Consider the following 18,265-nt stretch of genomic DNA (forward strand, 5'->3'; position numbering starts at 1 on the left):
AAGAAGCTAATTAAAAGAAGCTGCATACGACAGAGCTGTGCAGAGGAGGACCAGAGGGTCTCCCAGAGTGGGGTCCGGGGTGGCACTGCTCAGAGCCTGCGAGAACTGTGCCCCAACTCTCGCAGACCCCAGCTCGGTGTCCAGAGATGGGAGTAGATGACCTGACCTACAGGCACTGCCCAGGAACATCTGGAAAAGCAGGGATATGGGCACTAACAGAGGTGAATTCACTTATGTCTGGGATCAGAGGTCAATTTGTGGCCTGGGTCCAAGGTTAACCTGAGTCCAGAAGGAAGGGATCTGTGACCAGAGTTCGAGGTCAGCCTGAACGAGGGGTCAGCGTGTGGCCAGAGTAAGAAGGTCGGGGGCCTCAGGGAGAGGTAGGTTTGTGGTTGCGGGGCACAGAGGGACACACCTTGGCCAGCGCCTCGGCCACCTCCGCCTTCTCAGCCTGTAGCATGTCACGCTGCAGCGCGGCACAGCTCAGTGCCTCCTTCACCTCCACCAGCTCCTTCGCCAGCTCTGAGCGCTTCCCTTCCAGCTGCTCTAGTTGTCTCATGCTGTAGGACAGAGGGTGGGGGGTGCCTCATGTCACTGCCCTGCCCCAAGTCTCCCAGACAATCCGGAGTAGGATGGGGGTCAGGCCTGAGGCAGGAGCCTGGGAGGCAAGAGCCTCACCACAAAGACATCATTTTAAGTGCCACTGCCTTTTGGCTCCGTGATGCTAGGCCTCAGTTTTCACATCTACAAAATGGGCAGCCCCGCCTCCTGAGATTGTTATAAGGATACATGACTTAGTTAAGGCTATCATGGAACACTTGAAATAGTGACTGACAGAGCTCCCCAAGGGCCTTTTGGAACAAGAATAATGTCCATTGCCACAATGTACTGAACATCACTGTGACTTATATCTCGGAGAAGTAAACAGTGTAGTGGTTAAGAGGTTCACTCTTCAGAGTGAAATGCAGAATGCAAGGGTTCAAGTCCTAGTTCTTTTACTAGCTGTGACCTTGGGGAAGTTACACAAGCTCTCTGTGCCTCAGTTTCACCATCCATAAAATGGGGCTAATAATAGCTCCTACATCAGAGTCATCATAAGGGTTAAATAAGATAGTCTAATTGCTTAAAATGATGTCTAACACTTAGCAATATTAGCATTAATGTTATTACTATAATTTTAATTTTTTAAAATATTAATATTACTACTGTTATTTTAATTATTGTTATTATCACCCACACACTCTACCTCCTACCAGTTCTTAGATCTGAGGTAAGTGACTATATCTCCCTGAGCCTGTTTACCAACACAGGGCTGATGAGAAGACCCTCCACCAGAGGGGTGCCATGAAGACTTCTCAAGATGGTACGAGGACCAGGACACAGCAGGTGCTTTCTAGCCTCCAGGAACACTGTCAGAGCCCCAGGGCCCATTCAAGCGGTCCTGGCAAGAAGGCAGAAGCTACTGACCTACGCTCGAGCTCCCTGCGTGCCCGCACACTGTCCTGCACAGTGTCCTCCCGCTCTTCCTCCAGCTGGTCCCGCTGGCGCCGCAGCTCCTCCTGTGTCACCTGCAGCTTCTCCCTCTCCTGCCGCAGCTCCTCAGCCTGCTGCTGGGCCGCCTGCAGGCTGTGGACGAGGCTGTTCTTCTCCCTGCAGGCCCAGGGGAGGGGGAGATGAAGGGGATGCAAGGGCTACTCCCCATGGGAAGATGGCTGTCCTGCTGTCCTAGGTGTGAGCCACATCCTTCATCCTCTAAGGCACCTGCTTCCAGGAAGCCTTCCCTGACTATGCCCAAGGCCAGCTCATTTCATCTACATCTCCCTAAGCTGAAACTTCCTGACAGAGGTAACCTGGCTTTCCTTCTTTCCACAACTGCATACTTGGGGACCCAGGGGAACAGACGGAAGCAGAGGCATTATCTCCCAGTATGTCACCAGGCTGAAGAGGTTAGGCTCCTGAGACATGTGGGCAATTTTGCTGCCAACTTGCTAATTCATATGACCAGGAAATACCCCCATCATCCTTCAATTCTAGAAGGCCCAGGAGAGCTGGGTCCGTCCAAATCTCACGGAGTCCTACTGCACAGGCCAACAGAACATGGTAGCCAGGGCAGGACAGGGGGCACAAGCAACTGGGAACTTGACAATTTGTGGAGCGTTGCCATTTTCCCAACTCCAGAAGTTGCAAGCAGTGTGAGGGGCTCTCCTTCTGAGCCAGCTATAGTTTCCAGCTCAGGATTAGGGCTGATGGTTGTCACGTCCTTCACTGTCCCACCTCGTCACTTGAAGTAGCCACCCTTAAGCACTGTAGATACAAAGGCTGGCAGTAGGTGGGAAAAAATGTACAACATGCTATTAAGTAAAAATAGCAGAATGAGGTGTTCACTGGGACTAACTACAAAATATCAAAAGCCCTCCTCCTTTCAAGGCGTGGGAAGCACTGGTTTCGCTACCAGTTCCAATTCCTATCCCCGGCCACATCACTGCATCGCTGTATGAACTTGGACAAGCCTCTCAACCTCAGGAGAGTAAGGGTTCTGAACTGCATGAGTTTGGCAGGAAGACTAATTGAAGATAACACATAAAGTGCTTGGCAATGGGCCAGCACACAGTAGGTGTACAGGTGATATGCACTACCTCACTGCAGAGAAACATACACGCATGGCTAGTTATGACCATATGTCTACATGCTTACAGGCCTGGGCTGTCATTAGGCCCAGACACTGATTTACTCTCCAAGGCCCCCACTACCTCCCAGGCACCTGCTCAGGAGGTCGATGGCAGTCCGCAGACGCTGGGCCTCGCGCTGGGCATCCTCCTGGGCCTGGGTGGCCCCATCAGCTTTGTCCCGCACACGCTGCAGCTGTTCCTCCAGAGCACGGCGCTCACCCTCGCTGTCACTAAGCTGCTTCCGCAGCGTGCCCAGGAGGTCCTGGCTGGCCTCATAGCGCCCACGCATGTCCTGTAACATGGCAACCACTGAGTCTGGGGGAGCCCTAAAAAGCCCTCAGCCCCCCTGCTACTCTCTGCTGGTTCCAGGGATATATACCAGCCTATTCTGTGGCCCAGGCCTGCGACAGAAGAGTGGGGCCAACCCCCAGACTAGGTTTCCAGTTCCCTTCACTGTGCCCTCGCCACCTCTTTGAGCCCTCCACCAGGGCTCTGAGCCTCCGTCTCCCTGAGGTCCCCAGCAACCCTGACATAAGTCCCCAGGATGCCAGGCAAACCATCAAGCACACCTCTCCCAGGTTCTGACTAGACTAACCCAGGGCTCCTCCCTTTTGTATCATGGTCCTGACTCTACCCCCAGGCACCTCTCTGCCTCAAGTTCCCAAGCTCCTCTCATCCGAGGCAGAATCCTCCTCCCTGGCCTTTACCCAGGGTCCTAGCTCTACCTGTCCTATTAGGCAATTTCATCCCTCTTTCGATACCAGGCTCCTCCCTCCTCAGACTCCGCCTCCAGCTATCCAAGCCCCTCCCACTCTGGGCTCAAATTCTATCCCAGAGCTCTCGGCAATCTCTATGGATCCTGACTCAGGTGTCCTTTCTGGGCTCTGACTCCACCTTGTGAAGCTCAGATTCGGCCCTGTACCAGTGGTTCATCCCTGGGCTGCCTAAGGCCCTCACCAGGACTTGGGCTCCAATGCAGGATGCTCAGGCCCCACCCCCAGGCTGGCCCCTCCCCTAGGATGCTCAGGCCCCTTCCTACCTGGACTTGTAGCTGGCGCTTGTGCAGAGCAGAGTGGATCAGAGCCAGCATGGAGGAGTCAGAGCAGGCTGGGGACGGGCCTCGGCGTGGGGAGCGGCCGCGGCCGGGGGAGGAGCGCCGCTGCGGGGATGGAGTTCGGAGGCCCGAGAGCCCCCGCAGACTGCCATCCGATGCATCCGCAGTGTGCTCAGAGCCACTTAGCTGGACGCCACTCTCCATGTCAGACAGGACGGCCTGTGGGGTGCGGGACAGCGGCAGAGGGAAGAGGGAAGCAGTGAGGTTAGCTGGGCAAAGAAGCCCAGGTGGGGCAGCAGGGCCAAAGGGGACGCAGGGGCCGTGTGTCCACTTTCACCCCAAAGTCTGCAGCACATCCTAAGCTCCCTTCCTACAAGTCTTCCTGACTCCACGGCCACTAGCTCACAGCCCTCAGCCCGCCAGGTATGGTTTCCCATGTATTGCAAAGGCATCATTCAGCCCTTCCCACAGGTGGGCCTGAGCCTGCCTTGCTTCTCACAGAAGGGGTCCCCAGGTTCCACAACCACTTGCAGTTCAGTTCAGGGCCACCAGAGGGTGTGATAGCTCTGGCTGTCTGGCCTTGCCACGCCCAGGGCTCCCACCCCTCTGGCCTCTCAGGGACCCTTCCGCCTCACACCTGTGCCAGGTCCCTCAAGGTCTGCTGCAGCCCCTCTCCCTCCTCCGTCTCCAGGGCCGCCTGCTCCTGGAGCTGCAGGGACTCCTGGAGTGGTGTTGATGAGACAAGGAAAGGGTGGTCAGGGTCTCTGCCCTAATCTGAAACCCACTCACGTCCCTCCCTGGCTCCCCACCCACCAGGTAGCCTCTAAGGCCATGACCACAGTCCAGCTGCCTGGTCGACCTCCAAGAATCCCCAAGGTCCTGAACAGACTAGGTCAGAAAAGTGGTGTCCCACCTCAAGTCACAGCCTACTGGGGGAGAGCTGGACATAGATCTGAGCCTGGACCCACACGGAAGGTGACCAACCCAGGCAGTACCCTTGAGGGGTGTCCTGGTGGGGAGGCAGCTGAGTCCCAAGAAAAGAGCCCTAGGCTAGCAGGACACAAGCATGGGCTCAAATCCTATCTCCCCAGTTTCCTGGCTCTGAGACGCTGGGCAAGAATTTCCCCTTGGGCCTCGGGTTCCTCATCTGTATAATGGGGATAATGCTGCAAGGCCGCTGAGAGGGTGAAATGGGATAAAGGAGGTGAATGTGCTCACACTAAGTGCTCAATTAATGAGGGGTGACACAGTCTGAGTGGGTGCTCCAGGCTGGCCCGTGTGGCCCAGCCCTCAGCCTGCGTCCACAGATCTGGTCGGTGCCCCATCCTGCCCGGCCACAGCTCCAGGGCAGCTACGTCTTACCAGGGCCTCCAGCTTCTCAGTGAGGGCCTTGTTGACCCGATCCTTCTCCAGGTTCTGGTTCTGAAGGCGCTCCACTGTCAGGGCCAGCTCTGCCACTCTGGGGATGGGAGAGCAACAGAGGTGAATGGGAGAACCACCCCAGCTGGTCCTCAAACCCTCCAGCTCTGTCCTGCATGCTTCCCCAAACCTGAGGCAGGGACCCCTAGGATTCGCCTCCCTAGCTGTATGACCTTGAGCACGACACTGCTCTCTGAGTCTCAGACTTCTCCTCTGTAATTGAGAATGAGGTTGCCACCCACTTTGTCCCCCAGAAGAAGCACTCTGGGACTTGTCTAGGTTGCCGGAACTGGGAGCAGATTTGGGGTCAGAGTTGAACTGCTTGTGATGTGTCCTAGGCCAGAGCCCTCTGGACCTCAGTCTCCCACTCTGCCAAACGGCGTACCTGAGAAGACTGGCTGAGCTCAAGCAGGGGAAGGGCCTGCTCCCAGTGACTAGAACTCCTCCTCCCCTGCCTCGCGTGGTACCCACCAGGCACCCACCTGGCATTGAGGTCGGCCTTGTCCAGGTTGCTTTGCATCTGTAGCTGGGCCAGGCCCTCCTCCTGGAACGCCTTGTTGCGTAGCTGCTCCTCCAGCTGAGCCTGCAGCAGCACCTGCTTCTCCAGGGCGGCCTCGGCCCGGCTCTCCGCCAGCCGCAGGCCCACACTCAGCCCCAGGCCCGCTTCCTGGACAGCTCGTGAGGTCCGGGCCAGCTCCCCTCCCAGCTGCAGCAGGTCTCTAGTGGAGAGAACACGCGGCAGGGATGGGATGGGGGTGGACTCCCAATGTCAATTAAAACTACATGGGATGCCATTTGTCACTATCAGATTGGGAAAAAGAAGTCACATAACACATGGTGTGGGCAAGGCTGTGGGGAAACAAGCCTTCTTTCTGGCTGTACTCTCTGCCTGGAGCGTTCCGGCTCTGCCAGTTAAAACCCTACCCATCTGAGGCCAGTGCCATTTCCACCTCCTCTAGGGAGCATTTCTCTGACCTCTCACCCCTTCCATCCTTCTGAGCAACCGGGACATTCTCTCTCTTCTACTTTCATGTCACTGACCACTTATTTCCCCAGTCTAGAATTTTAAGGGTCTATTTTTTTTTCAGCACTAGAGGTGGTAAGGGTCCTCAGGAGCAGAAGCTGAATACTCTAGTGAATTAAAAATAGAAGCTGTAAATCCTGATTCAGACACTTACTGCTATGTGACCTGGGGAAGGTCTCTCTACCTCTCTGAGCCTTACTATCCTTATCTGTAAAATGGGAACGATTACAGTTCCTACCTGACAGAGGTGCTGTGGCTATGAGATGAAATGAAACGTACAAAGAGCCGAGCTCAGAGGAGACTCCTAGTAAAAGCTGACCACTACGACTGTGGTAAGAGTTCATTATTACTAGTTGCTTCTGCATCTCCAAAGGCCTGGCACACAGTAGGGATGTGGAGAAGGACTGATGTTCAACTGAGTTGAGTTGAATTCAATTTAAAAAGTGAGGTTGCCTCCCAGCTGCTGCTGCATCTCCCTAAGCCACCCCCTCCTCCGGCCAGGCCTCACCTCTCGGTGGACATCTTCACCTCGCTGACCAGCCGCCGGACGCCCACAACCTGCCTCCAGAGGAGGAGCAGGCGGCTGTGCTCGTTGCTGAAGTAGGCATTGAAGGACTAGAGGGAAGACGGGCTGAGTGAGGGGCTGGAGGGAGGGCCACCCACTTCCTCCCCAGCTCTGACCATCCTTGGAGACACGGCTGCCCAGGGAGGGGGTCTTCCTGTGGCCCAGGTCTGCACCTGCACACAGGGCTGTGTCAAAGCTGTCACCCTCAGACTCCCAAGCCTCCTTCCGGCACAGGGAAATGAGTTCCCATGCCTCTAACAGCTGCAAGAGGCAACACTAAAGGGTAAAAAGTGCCGGCACCTAGGTCTGCACCCCAGCTGCCTGGCTGGGCAGGTTACTTAGCCTCTCTTTACAGTGAGGACATCTACCACATTTGGTTGTTATGAGAAATGGGAAATGAACACATGGGACATGCTAATCAAGGCCAACTGTCACTATGACAACTATTTACCTCTCCTAAAGGGCTCACCTGGCCAGCAGGGCCATCGCGCTCCTTGTTCCTAAGCCTGAGTCCTCACCACTCTACACAGGCCCTTCCCCTGGGGTCAGGCTAGACCAGTGGTTCTCAACCTTTCTAATGCCGTGACCCCGCAATACAGTTCCTCATGTTGCGGTGACCCCAAACCAAAAAATAATTTTGGTGGCTACTTCATAACTGTAATTTTGCTACAGTTATGATTCGGAATGTAAATACCTGATATGCATTATGTATTTTCCGATGGCTTTAGGCAACCCCGCCGGGGTCGTGACCCACAGGCTGAGAACCGCTGGGCTAGACCCAAGAGGCCCCACTGGCCTCCAAGCACTCCCGTACCCACCTCCTCCTCGCGCCTCCACGCCGCCTCCCGCTGCTCCAGCTCCTTGCGGCTGCGTGTCCAGTCACTGGTCACCTTGCGTATGTCCTCAGTCAGGGCCTGATTGGCTGAGCTTGCCTGGTCCAGCTGCTCTCGAAGCATAGCATTCACCTGGGCCAGGCTGCTGCTCCTGGGTGGCACAGAGAGGGACCAGTAGGCCCCTGACCGCCTGCCCTGCCGGCCATGCCCTTTCCCCGCAGTGCCTCACCTCTGCTGCTCCTCCTCCAGGCGGATGAGGGTGCTCTCCAGGTCTTGGCTGTGCTCTGCATCCTGGGAGGGAGAAGAAGGCATCAGGTTGGACCCGTGGATGGAAGGGTCTTCCCCGCTCTGCGACCCGCCCTGCCCTGGTACCCACCCTCAGCCGCTGCTGCTCCAGCTCCGTGGATCTCTCCAACAGCTGCTGCTCCAGCTCTGAGCACTTCTTCTTGTACTGGAGAATCTGGGGATGAGTGGGAGCCCATGGTTAGCCCCAGGGGCTGGGGGCAGGGCAAAGCGAGCACATGGGTAGGCAGGAGCAGGGGTGGGCAGCCCTGACCTTGGCCTGCAGCCGCTGCACAAGCTGGGCCTGCCGCTGCTGGCCCTCCTGGTAGGCCTGCAGCTTTCGCCGGTAGGAGGCCTGCTCCTCCTGCAGCTGCCTCCGCAGCTCCACGCTCTGCTGCGCCAGCCCCCTGGGCTCCTGCGTTTCGAGCTCCCCAGACTCCAGCCGCATAGCCTGCTCCAGCTGCAGGGAAGGGCCCTGGGTGAGAGTCCTGGGCCTTCAGGGAAGGCAGACACAGGCCTCTGCAGGGGGCACCAGGCTGGGCCCAGACTTAGAATACTTTGCAGACACATTTGGGCAGGCCCAGGATGCAATGGACATATGCATGGGCTATTGCAGCTGTGTATGGACAGGCAGACAGGACGTGCATGGACACGCAGACAGGATGTGCATGGACACATTCGGGTGGACCCATAAATGTGTGCATGCACGTGGGGGTAAACCTTAGAGCCCTGCGTGCACTGTGAGCCTCTCCTCCAAAACAACTAACCCCACTGTGGTTGATGATTATTAGATCCACGCCCATGTCTCCCCACCCCCACCCCAAATGAGCTCAGGAAAGCCCGGATTTTTGTTCCCTTTTGTTTCTCAGACCTAGAACAGTGTTAGTGGCGTGTTCGTTGAAATCATGAATTAATGGCATAAGCACATATGAACACATTCAAACATAACCATCAACATACGCATGCATATTGCACTTAGAGACATGCACATACATAGGCACAAAGGGGTGTCAAACATTCCCAGGGTGACACGAGTGAACTTCCCTGCTCCCCTACTCCCCATACACACTCATATTTGAAAGAGGTGGCGTAACACACCACGTGGGCTTATTAATGCCCTGAGCCCCAGCCCAGCCTCAGGCTGCCACCTCTCCCAACCTCATGGGAAGCCTCTGCTGTCAGCGCCCTTCCTCCACGCCCAGGCAGCTTGCAGCCCCTTCACCATCAGGCCCTGTGGGCACAGGAAGGGTGCCTGCCTGGCTCTGGCTGCCCCCACTAGCCTTGGGACTCCCGAGTCTCCTTAGGCACCTGCTGGTCCCAGGGGGCCCCTCAGCCTCCTCCACCTGTTGGGAGGCAACTGAGGATGAGTTAAACTAACAGAGGAGTGACAGTGCCCAGAGAGAGCCAACGGGATGACAGCCCAGCCCAGGGGACTCTGACACCAGCCCACACTCACCATCTACAGCCCAGACAGGGCATTCACACGTCCACCCACGTCCAGTCCTGGGGAAGCTAACAGCAAAGATGGCTACTCTCACCCACACTAATAACGGGCCAGGCCAGGTTAGTGACAAGTGCCGGTCCCCTCCTCTTGTTCCCTGCACTGACTCAGTATGCCCAGGAGATGCTCCGTGAGCCACTGAGAAAGCTAAAAGCAACTTTATCAGCACGTGGAAGGGTGACTGTGGCCACTGCGGTGCCACCCACAGGGAGGGGCTGGTGGGGGCTACTTGGGGGCTTCACTTCAAGTGAGAGGAACACAGTCTGAAGATGTGGGAGATGGTACACAAGAGGGCTCTGCCTGGGGGATGGGCACAGGCCCGCGACAAGTCCACCTAAGTCAGGTGACAGGCAGTGTCCCCATCTGAGGTGCTGGCAGCGGCACCAAAATGCTGTGTGTGTCATGCATCGATACAGGTGTAGCTCGCAGGTGTGAGTGGGGAGTGTTTTGTCATTTGTTTCCACCTGGGACCCTGTGTGACTCTGTATCTGGGCCTTCATGGGGACCTGGGAGAAGTGGGGTCTGCGGTTGCAGGTCTAGGCTGTGGTGCAGGTGTGGGTGCATCTGTGTGTACCCGTGTTCGTGTGTCTGTAGGTCTGCGTGCACAACTCTAAGTGGGTGAGTTCGGAGAGCGTGTCTGGACTCTGTGTCTGTGGTGTGTGTAACAGCGACTCAATGCTTTGCTCTTTGTGCATACCTTTGGCAGTGTGTGTCCACAAGATGTGAGACAATGTGTTGTGTTGTCTACAGAATGGGTGTATCCAGTGATGTGACTGTGTATCTGACTGACATGGTCCACATCTGGGTGGGACTGTGTGGTGTCTGGCCGCAGTGCAGCTCCAGCTGTGGTGAGTTTGCGTTTCTGTGTGGTGTGTTTTGTACATTTGTGCGTGTCTGTGTAGGGTCTGACTGTGGCCTGTGTTGTGTGTGTTTTACACAGCTGTCTGGACCAGCTGCTGTTTGCCTCTAGGATATAGAGGGGTCCAGGCAGTTGTGGGGTACTCCACTCACAGCCAGGCCCAGACCACTCGGGGCCACACCTCACCCCTTTCCACAGACTTCACCCTTCACAAAACAGCCTTTCAATTTACTTGTAATTCAAAAGGAAAGGAGGGTGTCACCAAGCCAGGGATGAAAGAAGTTTACAGTCTCCCCTAGCAACTGCTGCCCTAGTACCATTATTATTAGTCGAGTCACTCTGTCCAGGTTGCCATGGACACAGGGAGCGCAGGAGGTCCATTCTGTGGAGCCCAGGGGGGCGTGGCCACTCCCTCCTGCCCATCCTAGCTGCTTCACCCAACACCTGCTCCTCAGGGACAGGAAGGAGGGGGGGGGTTGGGGGCTCCACGGGGAACCTAAGGGCCTCCTGCCTCAGTTTCCTTACATGCAATCAGCAGGACACAGATCCCGACCCTGCTTCCACTCTTTCCCCAGGGATGCTGTGGGGTTTAAAGAGTCGGAACAAACACACTGATTGTCCCCAACCTAGCCCGCATGCAACAGTTATGGCCACAGGGCAGGCCCTGCCACCTGCAGTGTGGGAACAAGTGGGCAACAGGGAGAGGTAGAGCCACAGGACCTAAGAGCCCAGACCAGGCGCCTCATGCCAGCTCCACCACGGCCTGGACCGTGGGCCTATCACGCCCATCTCTGGGCCTGTTTCCCATCGCAATAAGGTGAGCTCCAGGCTCTGATGTTCCCAGTGGGCTCACAATCCAGGAAAGGCCTGGAGGTCATTCTCCTCCAATCCTGCCTCCAGGTGGGGCTGCAATGATACCATCTCCGATAGAGACCACTCAAGCACCAGGCTCGCTCTACAAGTTACTGAGGGACTTCCCTGGCCACGTGATGGAATTTTCTAGACTTAGCAGACCCCCTTCTCCCGTGCTGTGGCCCCAGCTGCTGTGTCCTAGCAGAAAAAGGACCTGTCACCTGCCACTTCTTCCCTTCTCCTGCTAGCCAGTGGGGCAGTGCTGGCTTCATTGTCAGTCAGAAGCTGGGATTTAAGAGGTGGCCGCCTGTGAGCCTGGCACTGTGCCAGGGGGCAAAGATGACAGGCCTAAACTGGGAGGGGGTTGGCTCAGGGCCCCATCACCACTGACAATGTGGAACTGGAGCCAGTCCGCCTTCTACACCCCCTGCAAACCCTGGGAAAACTAGCTCTAAGCTATCCTTAGTCCTGGGGGCCACTGTGAGCCCCCCACCATTTCTCTTCAAGACCCAACAAGTCAGGGGCTTGTCTGGGCAGACACATACCAGGACCCAGGCACAGCCTACAACCACACTCGGAAATGCATATTCCCCTCCCAAAAGGGGTATGCAAGCCTCTTCGTGTACGGGTTGCTCAGGGGTCCCAGTACCACATAGGGGACCCTAGGCCAGCTTCAGTCTCCCATCTGCAACATCAGAGCACATGTCTGAGGTCCTGCCCCGTGGAACTCCCAGCCCAAGTGTCTCTTCTCATACCCAAGAACCAAAACTGTAATGCAGAGCCCTGGGCTGGGAGTCGAGAGATTAGATTAATTGGCTGTGTGACCCTGAAGCACTCACTGTGCTTTCCCTCTCTAAGCCTCTGTTATCTCCTCTGTTAAATGAGCATATCAATCATTCTCACTTTTTTTTTTACAGAGAAAGAGAGTCAGAGAGAGGGATACACAGGGACAGACAGACAGGAACAGAGAGAGATAAGAAGCATCAATCATCAGTTTTTCATTGCGACATCTTAGTTGTTCATTGATTGCTTTCTCATATGTGCCTTGACCGTAGCCTTCAGCAGACCGAGTAACCCCTTGCTCAAGCCAGCGAACCTTGGGTCCAAGCTGGTGAGCTCTATTCAAACCAGATGAGCCCGCGCCCAAGCTGACGACCTCGGGGTCTTGAACCTGGGTCCTCCACATCCCACTCCGACGCTCTATTCACTGTGTCACTGCCTGGTCAGGCACAATCATCCCAACTTTAAATGTAAAGCACCCAGCACCTGTCTGGCAAGTAGTAGGCACTCAATAAACCGAAGCTACTATGATGACTATTATTAATATGCACACACCTTCCATCTACATATATTCCCTTGCCTTGTGCAACTCTCTCACCACTTTCAGCCACTATCAACTTTCCAGGGTTACCTCCTACAAGCCTGGAGTTCCAAAGAAGACGGTATACAGAGAAGAACCTGTACCACTGGCCCTGGCTCACAGACCTCCTGGCCCAGGCCCTGGGACCCCTGCAAGCCTGCAGCTTCTTCCCAGGGCATGTGAATCCCATCTGGACATGAAGACAGGCCTGGCTTTTCCTTCCATAGCTGGGCCGCACTCCCATGGAAAGCGGCAGCAGGTCTGTGGCTGCCTATGCTTACCCCAGTCTGCCCCAGAGCCCAGCTACTATTGGGTGAACCCCAAGGCCGAAGTATATGGGAGCACAGAGGGATGCCCAGAGACTCAAGGGGTGGCAGGGACCTCTAGGGGTCTTATTCTCTATGTCCCCCACACCCAAGCAGGCCTGGGACAGACAGGAAAGAAATACTCCTGGTGCTGGGCACTTTATTCTATTAACTCATTGATTCCTCAAAACTCCATTTTGTATTACCATCCCCACTACAGAAAACAGACTTGGAGAGCGGCATTTTGCTCAAGGCCATTCAAGTTAACAGAGCCAAAATTCGAATCCAGGCTGGCCTGAGTCCAGGCCCACCCTTGGCCCAGTATGCAGGCCTGCCCTGGCCGTCTCCATAACCTCACAGCGAGGGAGCCCCTGGGCTAGCTCTCAGCCCCCCGGGCAGTACCCACCCTCTCGCTGACTGCGTTGTACTTGATGGCCAGCTCATCGCGCTCCGCACGGCTCTGGGCCAGCAGGTCCTCCACTCGGGACAGCTCCTGCTGCAGCAGCTGGTTCTCTTCCTGCAGTGACAGCATGGATGCCATCTCTGTGGCCGACAGTGGGTCTGGAGAAGGACAGCAGGCATATGATTGGCTTCCACCTGGGTCCAGGGGGACACCTTTCCCCTGCAGATACCCTTCCCATCAGTTGGGGCAGGAAGATGGACCAGAACCCAGGGAAGGAGTGGATGTAGCACCAGGCTGCACAAACAGAGCTGAAGAACAGGAAGGTAGGCAAAGCGACAGGCCTAGGAATAGACTTAGAGTGGACAAGCTGAAGTATGTCCCCAGCAGGCTGGGAGGGACAGGAGGGAGGCTTGGTAGGAGTCTGCAGACTTGGCCCCAAGTTCTAGCTCCCTCCTCCAATTACTACTATTCACTGGACCTCAGTTTTGTGGACCTGTAAAATGGGTGGAATGGTAACCAGACCATGCCAGGATAGCAGGAAAGCCTGACTTAAGGGACAGGCTTCATGTAACTTCTGAGGCCAGGACTCAAGAGAGTGTAGGTCAGGTTGGGAGGAGGAGGAGGAAGAAGAGGAAAAAAAGGAAGGCCGGAGGGTCATGGAACCCCACCCTGTGGCTTCCCTTCCATGGTGCAACTGGACATAATCCATGGGCCTCTATGCTCTTCCAGCCTGGGTGAGGGCTCTCTAGGACCCTGTCTGTGGCTCTAGGGGCCCCAACGTCTCTGCTCCCAAGGAAGCTGAGGGTGGACAAGAATCATGGCAGGAACGCCAGAAACACCACCAAGGGGAGCTATCAACACTTCAGCGTGACTGAGTGTACCCCTCCCAGACGCTCAACCCCCATATTTGGTTGTGAGTGTCGCCCACCAAGAGGAACAGGGCCCCATCATCTTTCCTGGGGGCAGGGAAGAGTGGACAGTACCACCTCTTGGACTTCTGCAAAGCCCTGAGATAAACTGAACTGCTCTCCCCTTATAATCTCTGGGTCAGCCAGCTCACACCTTCCCTGGGAGATAATATGGTATTTGGGTCTAAGTCTTTACAGCAAGGAGGGACTCCTTCTAGCAGCAATACATGGGGAACACGTCTAGGCAAATTATACCTCTGAGCCTCCATTTCCTCATCTGTAAAACGGGTCCTTCCATCATAGGGGTGTACCTGCCCCCCAGCAAGGAGACATGGAAGCTGCAATCACCATCATTATCATGACTACTGAGGAGGGATGTGAGAAGAGGAAAGCTGTGCACAGGGTCTGTGCAGGGGAGTGGGAGGGTGGGGTGGTACCTGAGCTCTCAGGCTGGGAGAAGTTTCGGGTGACAATCTCCCTGATGCGGGCAGGCAGGTGGGCAGGATGACAGTCCCAGGCTGGGTCCTGCACACTTGGGCTCCTCTCTTGGCCCGGCCCTAGGACGCTGCTCTCCAGTATCTGCGGGGAAAGAGAGAGGGTACTTTGACCTGGGCACTTTGACCTGGGTGGGAAGAAGCAAAGTCCTGTCGCCCAAGATGTGGGTGCCCAGGAAATCACCCAAATGGAAGGAAGTCTGGGAGTCAGACAAAAACGCCCCATGGAAGGACACTCCAGAAAACCAAACCCCACTGCGGCAGCACAGAGTATTGGACTGGGAGCTCGGATCCAGTTCCAAACTAGATGAGTGAGGACCGCTCTGTGCCAACACTAAAGTCAGGGAGGAAGGCCCCTCTACCCTCCACAGAGCACTGGGACATGGGAGCCACAGCAGTTAAGCCCTGCACACCCCTCTACCTCTAGTCATCAGGCTGGGAGCTATAAACTGGACCCCCAAGATGCACCCACTCCTCATGGACTCCATCTAGACAGACTAGATGTGGTGGGCACAGCCCTCAGGACTCACCTGGATAACCGTCTCCAGGGCCAGCTGGACCTCCAATGACCTCTCCAGCCCCAAACTCATGGGGGGAGGCTGTGGGCACCCCTTTCCAGGCCCTTATCCAGGGTCCCAGACTAGCTTAGTCCATCCAGCCCACCCCACAGCCAGACTGCTGTTCTGAGCACTGGGCAGATTAGGCTTAAATCCTCCACTCCCATGTGACCACAGGGGTGGGAGGGGCCGAACTGAGGGTGGAGGAAGGGATGGGAAAGCAGAGGGGAGAAAAGCCAGGCAGAGGGGAACAGAAGACTTAGGATATGGAGGGGGAGGGGATTAGAGAGAGGAAGAGGTGGCGGAGAAAGGGAAGGATAGAGAGGGGGAGGGGAGGGGAGGGACTAGGAAAAAAGGCTTTTCAACACACACACACCCATTCTCCCCACCCTCCTGAACTGCTGGGTCCTAGAGACCCCCAAGCTCAGGGGACAGGGTCAGCATCCAGGAAAGGGGAAAGGCCAGAATCTTCGAGAAAGTTTGTTAAGAATGTACAGGTGTGGGCAAAAGTAGGTCTACAGTTGCGAGTACACGAAACAGAGTTTATTCTTGTGTTATTTATTGCATTTTTGTCCCTATGAACAAAAGCCTACTTTTGCCCAGCTCTGTTATTTACAAGGTGCTAGGTGACTTTTCCCACATCAGTGCAGGGCAGATAACACAGGTTGTGGAATCACCCCAACCAGGCAAGGAGCTGAACCCCCTCACCTCCTTTCCCCCTTCCCCACCCACAGTGGTGTGTCTCTCTGAGACCTCGGGGTCTTAGTGGCAGATGTGGATCTCATGGAACTGTCTAGGGATTAAACAAACTATCACGTGTGCATAGAGCATGTGACTCAGTGCCGAATTCCCAGAGAACATTCAATAAATACTGGTTCTGTTCATGCAAAAACCGGAAACATACAGGCCTTGTACCCCAGGGCTCTGGGGCTCAGCTGTCCATGTACCGCCTCCCATTGTTCTTTCCCTGTGGCCAGGAGGCTGGAGAGACTATTTGTTCGGCTCACAGCTCTGGAGTCCTGTGAGCCGGGGTCAGATCTGGGGTCACATCAAAGTCCACTCTATCACTTGACAGTCTGATCTTGTACAAATCACCTCTCTGAGCCTCAGTTTCCTCATTTCTTCTTCTTCTTTTTTTAATGTTTATTTTATTGATTTTAGAGACGGGAAGGGCACACGTGAGAGAGAGAAACAGGACCACTGACCTGAGCTTGTATGTGCCCTGACCAGGAATTGAACCAGCAACCTCTGTGCTTCAGGACGATGCCCTAACCAACTGACCTATCCAGCCAGGGTTCCTCATGTCTAAAATGGGGCCTACAGCACCTGCCATATAGAGTTGCTGGGAGATGACATGGATTGAAAGGTATAGGGGTTTAGAGCCATCGCTGGCCATGTGGTCAGTAGTTAGTGAATGGCAGCTGCTGTCTCCATGGGTCATTAGCATCATGTGTCTGAGCTCCTGTTGCCTCTGGGCCCTCAGCCTCAGGGAACCCTCTAAACGCTGTGTCCCATACCAGTCATGTTTGCATTATCTTATTAAATCTTCATCTCAACCCACTTCCAGATGAGAAAATCAAGGTTCAGAGAGGTGAGGCTTTGACTTATTCAAGGTGGTAAGTCTATAACTCATTCCACTTAGGCAGGCAGCCTCCCCATAGTGCCTTAGGGCAAAGCCCGGGCCCTTGCTCCTCAAGGCTCCACTACTGCGTCTAGGTCAGACCCAGGTATGCAGCAGGTGCTGCATAAATGCACATCAGTCCAGCCTGGACCCCTCACCCCCAACCAGGGAATCTGTTCTGTAGATGGAAAACCAGGAGAAACCAGGTAAAAAAGATAAGTGCCACCAACTTGCCTTGGCAACCAAGGCCAGATTTAGGCAAAATTAAACTCAGCCAAAGGGAGAGCAATGCCACTACAAAACCCTGGGACTCTCTTTTTCCCACCTCTTGACAGCCCCCAGAAACACCCCTACAGGCTGTACACCCGTAACCAGAGCAGGGGTGGGCCACAGACACCCCAATGCCAGGTTCTCCATCCCGGCCTGCCCAGCTTGGCAGAGAGGGTGCCCCTGATGTGCTTGGTGAACTGAATTATTCTGTGCCCTCCTCCAGCCAGTGTCCTAAGGGAAGTGGGGGGAGGGAGCAGGATGACAGAACCATGGGTACCGGGAGAAACCAACCTGTTGGCTCTACCCACAAAGTTCTCCCCTAGAACCTAGAGACCTATTGGGTTCTGTGAGTCCCAAGAAATCATAGTTAAACCTTCTGTGTATGTACAGTTCTCCAACGCCTGCAGCTTCCACCCAATTCTCAAAACAATGATGGAATTCCTCACGGGAAAGGGCTGGATGTTATAGCTTCAGCCTCTGACTGCCAGGATTCCAATCTTGGCTATGCCTCCCCACCAGATGTGTGACCATGAGCCAGTGACTTTGCCTCTCTGATTCTCTGTTTCCTTATCCCTGAAATGGGATAATAACGGTGCCTGCTTCTATCAAGAGAATTAAATAAGATGCTTGCTTAGTGTGTGACTAAATTCAGTGTGACTAAGCCACTATGTGTTCACCAAAACACGTTTCTGATTCTTCTTAGGATAAATGCTAGAAGCCATTCCCCAGACTCTGTTGTAGTCAGATGTGGCCATGTGATCAAGTTCTGGCCAGTATAATTAAGAGAGAAAGAATGTGTGCCACTTTAGACTTGGCCCAGAAAAACCTCCCGTGAGGAATTATCTCCTTGCCTGTCCACTAGCCGTAAGGAAACAATGCCAAGGTCCTGGGGCCAGAGCCAAAGCTGGAAGGGGTCTGGGTCACCAGGTAGAAAGCCACCTACCAAACACCAACAAGGCTTTTCATGAATAAACTTCTACTGGGTTAAGCCTCTGAGATTTCTGGGTTTCACTATCAGTGAGTATTATCTTACTCACTACACACTGTTAAACAGTGGATAAGTGTTAGCTATGATTTGTGTTATCATTACTATCACAAGTATTATTGTCTCCCCTGTACTCAATCTAGAACCCTGTGCCCAGTACACCATCATTGTTTGCAGATCAAAAATTTCTTCAGCCTGACCTGTGGTGGCACAGTGGCTAAAGCATTGACCTGGAACGCTAAGGTCGCTGGTTCAAAACCCTGGGCTTGCCTGGTCAAGGCACATACGGGAGTTGATGCTTCCT

The 18,265-nt window shown here is 54.8% G+C and overlaps 1 protein-coding gene across 6 annotated transcripts in view; it reads right to left on the reverse strand.

The window, feature by feature from the left end:
* Nucleotides 1-18,265, reverse strand: part of CROCC (ciliary rootlet coiled-coil, rootletin) — a 41,764-nt gene that overhangs the window by 21,278 nt on the left and 2,221 nt on the right. For 4 of the 6 annotated variants that reach the window (XM_066270332.1, XM_066270329.1, XM_066270328.1 and 1 more), the window contains exons 1-15: nucleotides 15,059-15,183; nucleotides 14,472-14,613; nucleotides 13,130-13,284; nucleotides 8,121-8,306; nucleotides 7,941-8,024; nucleotides 7,794-7,855; nucleotides 7,550-7,715; nucleotides 6,675-6,781; nucleotides 5,625-5,861; nucleotides 5,086-5,182; nucleotides 4,361-4,444; nucleotides 3,709-3,942; nucleotides 2,762-2,961; nucleotides 1,468-1,650; nucleotides 416-560 (exon numbers count right to left, since the gene is read on the reverse strand). In XM_066270332.1, coding sequence (XP_066126429.1) covers nucleotides 416-560; nucleotides 1,468-1,650; nucleotides 2,762-2,961; nucleotides 3,709-3,942; nucleotides 4,361-4,444; nucleotides 5,086-5,182; nucleotides 5,625-5,861; nucleotides 6,675-6,781; nucleotides 7,550-7,715; nucleotides 7,794-7,855; nucleotides 7,941-8,024; nucleotides 8,121-8,306; nucleotides 13,130-13,284; nucleotides 14,472-14,613; nucleotides 15,059-15,118 — 2,142 coding nt within the window. In that variant the 5' untranslated portion in view covers nucleotides 15,119-15,183. Of the gene's footprint in view, nucleotides 1-415; nucleotides 561-1,467; nucleotides 1,651-2,761; nucleotides 2,962-3,708; nucleotides 3,943-4,360; nucleotides 4,445-5,085; nucleotides 5,183-5,624; nucleotides 5,862-6,674; nucleotides 6,782-7,549; nucleotides 7,716-7,793; nucleotides 7,856-7,940; nucleotides 8,025-8,120; nucleotides 8,307-13,129; nucleotides 13,285-14,471; nucleotides 14,614-15,058; nucleotides 15,184-18,265 lie in introns of those variants that run through there. The other 2 variants (XM_066270331.1, XM_066270330.1) reach the window with 2 other exon arrangements.

Source organism: Saccopteryx bilineata, chromosome 3, assembly GCF_036850765.1.
Source record: "Saccopteryx bilineata isolate mSacBil1 chromosome 3, mSacBil1_pri_phased_curated, whole genome shotgun sequence".
In the NCBI taxonomy this organism is placed as follows: Eukaryota; Metazoa; Chordata; class Mammalia; order Chiroptera; family Emballonuridae; genus Saccopteryx; species Saccopteryx bilineata.